Source organism: Lepeophtheirus salmonis, chromosome Z (genome assembly GCF_016086655.4).
Source record: "Lepeophtheirus salmonis chromosome Z, UVic_Lsal_1.4, whole genome shotgun sequence".
Classification (NCBI taxonomy): Eukaryota; Metazoa; Arthropoda; class Copepoda; order Siphonostomatoida; family Caligidae; genus Lepeophtheirus; species Lepeophtheirus salmonis.
This window is the reverse complement of record NC_092584.1, coordinates 22,758,220-22,768,513: the sequence shown is the minus strand read 5'-3', so window position 1 is coordinate 22,768,513 and position 10,294 is coordinate 22,758,220. Positions and strand designations below refer to the sequence as shown.

Genomic DNA, 10,294 nt, shown 5'->3' with positions numbered 1-10,294 from the left:
GTGCCTGTCATTCAAACAGCAATGCCCAAAAACAGTATGTTTGGTGATAGGTCACATTTGTGTTACGTAACTAACACATGTTTTTTTTCGTTCGTACCTTCTTTGTCCCTTATCAGTATTTGGAACTTTGATTGGTTGGATTAGAATCTGCTCTTTGCTAAGCTGTCTATACTTCTCGATAATCAACAACGGGGACAACCAACAATGACTCCAGAAAATGTGACAGATAATTCAAGTCATATTTTCTTGACTCATCAGCATTTCATCATTAATGTGCTCAAAAAATATTTTTGATAGTGATGTAATAAAAAAAAGTATTTTCCCTGTTATTTATAGCTCCACTCGATGAAATTTTACTGAGTCAATAAAATGTGAGAATGATAATCTCAGATAATCCAAGCCACGTTGTTGTCTTTGATCGAGAATTTATCTGTACAAAGTGTGGTAGTGTTTGTGATGAAAATCAAATGTATTTTGGGAATGTAAAAAACAAAAGAAACAAAAGATGAACAGTTTGAAGAATGGATCATCCTGGAAAGTCTCCCATATCTAAAACTCTTCCGGATTTCCAGCACCGGGCAAGGAAGTTCTATTTTATATGTTGGGACATATATCACAATCATTCTTCAAAACATTAAAATGTGAAGTGTCCATATGTCTATTTATATAAACCAAGTGGCTCATTGAAGATCTGAACACTTACTAATTTAATAATTAATTAAGGTTAAGAGATTTAAATTAATTCATATTTAGATATTTTTTAGCATAAACAATTAGTTACAAAACAATACAAACCTAAGCTCTGGAGGTAACGTTCAAGTCGAGACAATGGCACTTGAACTTAATCGACGAATTTCTATTTGTGTAGTCCAAGCAGTTGGGCGTCTTCAGCATTCCGAAACGTTGAAAAGGAAGAAGGGCTCTGTCAAAATGGCCAAACTGGACCTTGAGGAGTTAAAAAAACAGACGAAGGCAAATCCCCTCGAGTCCATAAGGGCCCATGCAAGAGATGTTGGGGTTTATTTTTTGAGTTATTTTGAACTCTTTTTCTTTTTTTTCAAATTTGTTTCACAAAAAAAAATTTTTTTTGTGAAAAGTATGGATTTTTGAAATTTTTTTCTTAAGAATTTATTGTTTCAATTTTTTTTTTTTTCCAAAAATCAAATTTTTCATAAACGGATGTGAACTTTTGAAAAAAATTTAATTTTAAATCAGATAATTAATTTAGCCGAAATACATTTTTTTTTAAATAATGTTTGTTTTTAAATAAAACACTTTACAACTTTGACAAGAAAAACAGATCAATTTTACCTATAATAATTATAACCTCTGAGTAGAAACATGGATAATCTTAACTAATAATTTGTAGATATGAAGAAAAATAGTATTCATAAGTCTGTTATATACAGTAAGAGCAGAAATGTCCGCCAGGGTATGAGCTGGTGGAGCTATAGATCCCCCCTAACATCCACCACAAAAAAAATCCTTTGTACGAGAAATTTTAAGAAAAAAATTTATATTTTAAATTGAAATTAATTTTTCAAATTTTATTTCCAAAAAATTAAATTTTGAGTGAATGGACATGGATTTTTATATTTATTTTTTAAATTTTATTTGGGAAATGTTTTCCTAAAAAATTAAATTTTTGTCAATAGCTGTGAATTTTTGAATATTTTTTTCCATATCATTTGTTTTTCTGCGAAAAAATTTAGATTTCTAATTTTTTTTTTTTTCCATAAAATATTATTTTTCTTAATTTAATTTGCGAAAATTTTTATAAACAATTTAATTTTTTGTAAATAACTGTAGATTTTTAAATTTTTTTTCCCCAGAAAATTTGTGGATTTTTGAAATTTTTGACCAAAAAATGTAATTGTTGATATTTGTTTCTAAACAGCATTATTTTTCAAAAAAAAAAATCCACAAATTTTATATATTTTCTTACTTTTTCAAAGAAATTCCAAAAACCAACACCCCTAATGAGGAAATAGTTCCCTAGAATTCTTATGAGCCGTAACAATTTTTTTATTAAATCATTCATATGAGCATTGCTCGACATTGAAGAATGTGAAAGACAAAAAACCCAGATAGGTACGAGACAAATATAAGAAGTAAACGTAACTAATACGTTTTTATTGTATACATGACGTATCCAATTTATAAACAAATAAATTATAAAAATGAGACGCCTAAAAATTACAAATATATATATATACAAGGTCGAGCACTACAATTGGAATAAACTTTTGACACCAACCAGATCCCGTAGTAGTTTCACTACTATAGGTAATTTTAATCCTCATAAGTTTTAGGACTGAACGTGACGGAACTGCAGTTTTAAGGACTGATAAAACTCTAGTTATAATTGTTGGATTTAGAGTAGAATTGAGGATTGACATCGGAGTAATTCTTGTCAATATCTTTGTTTATTTTCATTTTTCCCTACTCCCTTGTCATAGCTGATTGTACCTAATCTAATGAATGGTTATTCCGAGATCCTTTTGATTTAGATTATATAGATGAAGAAGCTTAGAAGAAGCACGATCCCCTAATTATTCCACACGGGTCACGAAGCTAAAATCATCGTCAAACTCAATAGAAATTACATTTTTGAATTTTTTTGAGAATATCTGTATATTTTGAAAAAAAAATTCAAGAAACTTTAATTTTTGGATTAAAACCCCAAAGACCAAACTCCCAAAATACAATCCTGTGGACTCCCCTATTCAGTTTTTAATTCATTATTCAAGAAACACTCTTTGTTTATGGCTCAATTACTTCTAGTTAACTTGACTTTGACGCATCAAATTTGAACACAACAAGCCTTTATAGGTCTGGTATTGTTTGAATTAATTTACTCTGTCAAAAATAATCATGTCTGCTCCATACTCAACTCTCTCAAACGACTGTTACATAACAGCTGTGCATCCAAAATAGCTGACACATTGGTGAGTAACTGTCTAAAAATCCTAGATGGATTTGACTAGCTTTTATTTTTCGAGTTCTGCTATCCTCACGTTAAGTTCGGAAACTTTTCAGACCACCCTACTAAAAACAAAAAAAATATTAACAATCCATTTGTTCAGAATCTGGATGAGGTCAAAGTTTGTTCCAATTGCACTACACGACCACCATATAGAGTATAAAGAATACTTCAAAAGCTTAGATTTTTCTAAATATCATTATGTCTTTATAAATAATTCGAGTCATTTAAAATATGAATTGATAACATTCTAAATCTTAGTGACATCTTTATTATGAGCATTGTTTACTTCTTTATCGAAGACAGAAGGATCAAAATCATTGGGTCCATGCACAGAGAGTAATTGTTTGAATTAAATAAACAAACTTGCATGACATTTATGAATACAGATTTCAAAAATGCAAGGTGGAATTGATGGGGCGGACACATTTAAGTTTACTTCAAATGTACATTGAGTTGTTTTATCTACATAATTCAAAAGAATGTAAGTAATTTAAAGAATGAGAGGAAATGGTTTGAGGAGTCAAGCGTACGGGAAAAGAATGACGCATAAGAGCAACAATAAAGGTGGAGTCCAAGGGTGTTGTCCGCTACATGCTGTCTGTAGCGTTTTAAGAAACGTTATTGCTATATAAGATTATGAATGATACGGTTAGGCAAGTAGTTTTCAACTAACTATACAAACAGAAACAGTATTAACATGAAGGTAACAGAATATCATTAGGACTCATCCAAATATAATAATACTTTATACATAATGTACTTTTCCAGGTTTTCATTGTTATTTCCGCTCTTTTGGCTCTTGCCTTTGCTAACCAATCCAGCCATCAAACCATCCAACACGGACATGCTGCTCCCGTCCACACCTCCATCCACAAACCTCATGGTTCTCACCATGCTTCCGTAGTCAGCCAACCCGCTGCTGATCCCTCTGATGTTCACAACCCCTACACTGCTGACCGCAAACCCATTGCTGCTGTCCATGCTCCTTCTCATGCCCCAGTCCACGCTCCCTATCACCCAGCTCCTTACCATCCAGCTCCCTACCACCCAGCCCCTGTTGTTCACAGACCAGCTCCTTACCACCCAGCCCCTGCTCCCTACCACCCAGCACCTGTTGTTCACAGACCAGCTCCTTACCACCCAGCACCTGCTCCCTACCACCCAGCTCCCGTTGTCCACAAGCCTTCTCCCTACCATGCTGCTGAGACCTACGCCGATGCCCCCGCCGTCTATCAATACGGATATGCCGTTGCTGACGACTATGCTGGAACCAACTTTGCTGCCAACGAGAACAGAGACGGATACTCCACCAATGGTGAATACAGAGTTGCCCTTCCCGATGGCCGTACTCAAATCGTTTCCTACAACGTGGCTGATGCTTACTCTGGATATGTTGCTGATGTCAGATACGAAGGAGAGCCTCATTATGACTCCTACAAGCCTGCTCACAAGCCAGCTCCTTATCACCCTGCCCCAGCTCCTTATCACCCTGCTCCCTATCATGCCTAAGATGGTACAATACTAAGGATATTTATTGGAATATTTATTTATTGTGAAATACAGAAAATTAAAAGAACATTTTGAGTTGTTTATGTATTATATTCAATACTTTTTCTCATAAGGAATAGGTTTCAAATAATATTTAATGCATGTGTGGTATCCCCAACATATCTTGAACAAGAATTAAAAAAAAGGAGGCAATGCCTACTATATTTTTTCACTTCATACAACTCAACATTTCATAGACATATTTTTTGTCAATTATAGAGGCTTATTATTCAAATTTTTGGTATTTACAGACTTGCAAGACTGTCAAGTATGGTTCATTTAAATAATTTGTCACAAAAAAAAATTTAATCATTTAACGCTATTTTGTTCATTACAACCGAAGAAATAAGGATGTCAAAAATTGACGTTTACCCATTTGAGGTATAAAAAAACCATCCGACCCTCATCCGTCATCAAATCGGGTTTGAATGCATTAAAGTATTTTGTATGGTATTTTCTAGTTTATAGTGGTTGTATTTGAAAATCAAGAATTTGATATAATTATGACTTTTAGCGGACCAAACTAATTCAGTTCTTTAAAGAAATTCGTTCTAGACCATTCATAAATCAAATGTTCTGTTAATTTAAACAAGACTGTCATGAATCGAGTATAATACGAACTGTACATAGTAATAACTTCAACCTTTAAAAACAGAGGCTTACAAACTTGCTTAAGGCGATATAATAAGACAAGAACCCAACAATAAGACCAAGAGAACTCCCATAAATTGCATGAAGTAGGCTGAGGCTCCATTTCACAGTCAATGATGTCCAGTTTTTGTGGGAAAATACTTTTTAGAATACAATCCATGAATATATTCCTTGTTTTTAATACTCATATGTATTTGAGCGGTAAATGATCAAACAATATGATGTGCACTGCGGTCACGCTGACCCTGGGGGTTATTGATATGACACTTTATTTACACTGGGTACTTTAAGACAGATTTTTATGGTTAATTGTATATACTTATTTATGTAAAAGAATTTGTTTTAAATTTGGTGGTGCATCGGTAGTGTGGACTCTTTCCAATTCTCACTATCGTTTGTCATCGAGTGTTGAGGTAAACTTTTGGTGGAGTATTGGGCAAAGAGCCAAAGTAGAACTTTTTAATCATACTCAATAAAACCCACAAAAACGATAGGGAAGGGCCCATAGGGTCAGGTGTTCCACATTGCTCCATTAAAAATCGAACTATTAAACCCTGTAATATGTAAAAAGACTGTTTTTATCTATTCAAATATATTTTAAGGATTGATTTTTTTTTTAATGTTTTTTTAACAAAATACGTATTCTTTGGAGGTACCCCTGAAACGGTAAGGGACACTCCAGTGTGCTTTGTGACCCCGCTTTGAGAAACACCGGTCTATATATTAATAAAAATCGTTTAACAATTTGAAAACGATTAATTTTCTGCACAGAATGATCGCAGTATGTACCGAAATATCGATGCAAGTCGGTCCATAAAAAATCCCTTACCCCTGAATGTGGCTACTTTGTCATACTATAAAAAAAAAATTTACTTTCATCAATGTAAATTTTTGCAGATACCCGGAAAACAAAGAAAAAAAAATACAAATATTAACTATACACCATATTAATGTTTATATAATTTGGAAAAAAAAAAAATCATTTAAAATTTATTTCAGGGGGTAAATGGTAAAGACCAAACTAGGGGGGGGGGAATGGTTCTTGGAACGAGTCTCAACACTAATAATTATCAAGGTATTCATACTATCATCAATATGTTATAACTTAATATACCTAATATGAAAAAAAAGGTTTTAAAAAATCAACTTGGTATTAACTTGTGAGTATCATAATCATGTTTACTTTTTGATGGAGAAGGTTAAAAAAAGCAAGTTGGATTAGCTTGACTGAGGTTCAACCGTGGAGTGTCAAGACTTGAGTACAAAAAGTTAAAAGATATATTGTAAAAATATAAATAATTACAAACCATAGCTGCCACTTTAAAAAGGAACCTATAGAGCGCCTTCAAGTACCATACCGGACCTCTCTTAATTTTCAAATACTTTTTTACAATGAATGCTTCGACGGCCGCTATTTATGTTCAACAGTTATTGTTTTTTTTTAGATGAGAAAACTATCTAAGAGGCCTTACATTTTTAAGTCATTCCTGCAATGCAACCGATCGGAAGATGAATGACTACTTATATAATATAATTTCGGATAATTTTCTTAATATGGCAATTATTCATTGATGACAACTTTACAAAGGATAATCTTCCAAAATCCATAAAATGTAATACTATATAATATACAAAGTAGGGAGCCAAAACTTGTAGTAACATGACTTAATTTCTAAAAAAACACGTGATTTTATGGAATTAAGAAAATACAGCTCAAAAAAAAAAGATTGTGCTACGTTTAAATCTCTATTTTATGTTTAACATTCCTTCCTGCTTCAGAAGCAATACCAGTCTGGACGAACCATGGAAAAAATACCATATCTTCACGATGAAGGTCGTGTCCATGGCGTACCACGCTGTTATTATGGCAATTCAGAGCAAATACAAATTTGGATGAGAGGTGAAGCAGATATTCTTCTCCAAGGAACACAAACTGCAAAGTCCAGGGGGTTAAGATCAGGGCTGGAGGAGGGCTACATAGTGCCAGGGAATTGTCGAGGAGGTGATTGCTCAGTCATTAACTTTTATATTGTTGCTCCGACACATGGGATAAAAACTTCTCTAGTTTATTTTTGTTCCGGCTGTCGTTTAAAGCTGTAATAAAACCTCGTAATTAATAATAACGGGGATAAAATCGTAATTCAATGATACTCTAAGTTTTGGGTACACACTCTGGTGAGTTCGAAAAAACCTAGTGTTAGAATAATAATTGATAAAAACTGTCTATTAATATTGATTAATATACCGGGCCGTGCAAAATTATTTACCGATGATATAAATATACTTTTAAGAGGTTTTGTGGCAACCAATCTGATTGTTTCGTATTTTTACTGTTAAAATAAACAAAAATCCTTCCTGTGAGAGCGTAACAACTTCCACACGTGAGACCATGTCCAATCAGGAAACAAAGAGGATCGAAATTGCAGCCCTCCTCTGAGCGGGAGTGCCTCATAACAACATTAAGGAACAGGTTGGGGCCTCGTTGAAGACAATTTACAACGTTTCCAAGCACTTGGAGGCTGGGGGTGATCTCAAGCATTCCCCTGGGGCTGGCAGGAAGCCCACTGTCTCAACAAGGTAAGTAAAGGCAGTGTTCAAGAGGTCTCCCAACAGGTCCATTGCCGACATGGCCAGAAAGATGGGAACGTCGAGATCAACTGTTTCAAGGGCATTGAAAAGGGCTGGAGGAAAGTCCCTGAGGCGTACTGAACGCCCTTTGCTACCTGAACGTCAGCGATAAGTCAGACTTGAGCGTGCCAAGAAAATCTTGAATGATATCAGGAGCTCATCTGGACGCATTATCATTTTTTCAGATGAGAAAAGATTCTTTTACAGTCGATCCTGTTTTCAATGAATATGAATGAAAAATCCCAAATACCTGAGGAAATAAATCAATTATATCATGTAAATATGTTACAACAAAAAGTCAAATATAAATTCGAAAAGTGATTTTATTGTTCGTTGTGTATAGAGTGTTTCCTCAATCATGAAAACCAATTGGCAAGATTAACAAAGAAATGTGAAGATTCGTGGTGGAAAATTTAATCCGTCTTCTCCTTGAATCACACGTAATAAGAAACGGTTTCTTAACAAGATGGAGCACCCGCCCACGCAGAAAGCTCAGATTGTTAATTATTATATCATGAACTTTTGTCCTTCTACATTTAGGACTGTCCTAGTTTGAATCACTGAACCTAACCTTTCCTAGATTTGTGTTGTGCAAGGTTCAGTGACCGGAAATGAATGAGCAGAACGCAAACATGACACTTCTGTCATAATTAATTACCACCTACAAAATTCTTCATCTCATAAAAACTGATTTTGTGATTAAATTTTATATTTTTTTCACCAATGAATATAAAAATGTTTAAACTTCCTTAGGTTTTAAAAAAAACTATATATTAGTTAGAAAGGTCATTTTTAGCCAAAAACGTTGAAGCAGATTTGAAGATGAAGAAATAGTCCTATTATTTATTAGCGATAACAAATTTCTTTATATCATAAAAACTGATTCCGTAAATCAATTTTTATATTTTTTTCACTAATGACTTGAAAAATGTTTAATCTTCCTTAAGTGCGCTATAAAAAATTTCTGGAATGAATTGAAATTTGAAATTTGTCAAATTACCACACAAATATACAGTTCATTACATTCTCTATTCATTGGAGGCTACAAACTACTTCATCTTATAAAAACAGATTACTTCATTCAATTTTTATATTTTTTTCACTAATGACTATAAAAATGTTCAAACTTCCTTAGGTTTTAAAAAAAATTATCTATTAGTTAGAAAATTTATTTTTAGCCAAAAACGTCGAAGCCAATTTGGTGGTCATTTTATGTTATTAAATGAAGCTGTATATCGCGACTTTTTCTAGAATTTTTGCAATGCCAATATAGTTTAAACCCTCTAAAACATTATTAGGATAAATTTTTTGTAATGACTTTAACAAAAAGTCATCTATTTGATGATTAATTATTGTAGATATCTATGTCGGTTTATGCGTCACTGAAAGTTCTTATCGATCAGCTGTTCGAGCAACTTAAAAAAAGATTAGAGGACTCCCACTTTTGTAACATACCTAAAATATAGAGTAAAAACTTAATTTTGACACCTATGTACTTAAAAAATATGTTTTTAGGGCCGTCTGCCTTCCAAGCTAGATCCCCATCCAAATTGGGCTTGTTATTTCATAATAAATATTCTTGTTTTGTCTAAATTATTAAAAATGTAAAATTCTTGAAAAACAAAATTTATCGCAACTTTTTGAAAAGGGTTTTTCAAATTTCTTTATAAAAAATATTTCTCTGACTTGTTATTTATAAAAAAAATAATTAAGAAATCTTGCAAAATTGTTATTTGAATCATTCAAGATACTATAAAGTAAACATTAAAAAAAATTATTAAAGACGTTTATTCTAAGATGAACATCAATATTTAAAAATTCATTATTTCTATGCGTATGCCCGAATTAAAGAATGGATATAATTTCTTTGAAATTAAGAAAGATGTACGAATAAAACCCGTTTTGAGATGTAATACTTGAGAAATCAAGGAAATAATCGAGGATAAATCTGTTTACTCATGAAAATTAAGAGTTTTTAGATTAGTAAAACAAAATATTACTGTAATCTTGTCAAAATATATGTATAAATGCTATTAATGATTCCATTTTTATTTAAGCCTCCTGGTCAATGGTATGAATAAAACGTACGCACACGAAAATAAGGACGTTCAAAGGAAGAGATAAATGGGTGTTGCCGGTAATAAATATGTGAATATCTGTGTCAAATACAAAAAAATTGTATATAAGGAGAGTCAAGATGTATGAGATTCAACAGTAAATAATTGACTCTTGATAAAGAATCATCAAAAAATGAAGGTAAGGTTTATGAGTTACGAGTATAAATGAAGTATCTATATATTTCCTTCCAGGTTTTCATTATTATTTCCGCCCTTTGGCTCTTGCCTCTGCTAACCCAGTCATCAAACCATCCAACATGGACATGCTTGCCTCTTGGTGTTCATCATGCTTCCGTAGTCAGCCAAACCGCTTTTGATCCCTCTGATGTTCACAACCCCTACACTGCTGACCGCAAATATTGCT

General features: G+C 32.9%; 1 protein-coding gene across 1 annotated transcript; it reads left to right on the top strand.

Annotated features, from left to right (window-relative positions):
• The first annotated feature begins 3,630 nt into the window (after nucleotides 1–3,630).
• On the top strand, nucleotides 3,631–4,562 carry LOC121130038 (uncharacterized). Its single transcript, XM_040725732.2, has 2 exons — nucleotides 3,631–3,689; nucleotides 3,755–4,562. The coding sequence occupies exons 1-2, from the start codon at nucleotides 3,684–3,686 to the stop codon at nucleotides 4,493–4,495; spliced, it is 747 nt and encodes a 248-aa protein (XP_040581666.1). The 5' UTR covers nucleotides 3,631–3,683; the 3' UTR covers nucleotides 4,496–4,562.
• The last annotated feature ends 5,732 nt before the right edge of the window (nucleotides 4,563–10,294 follow it).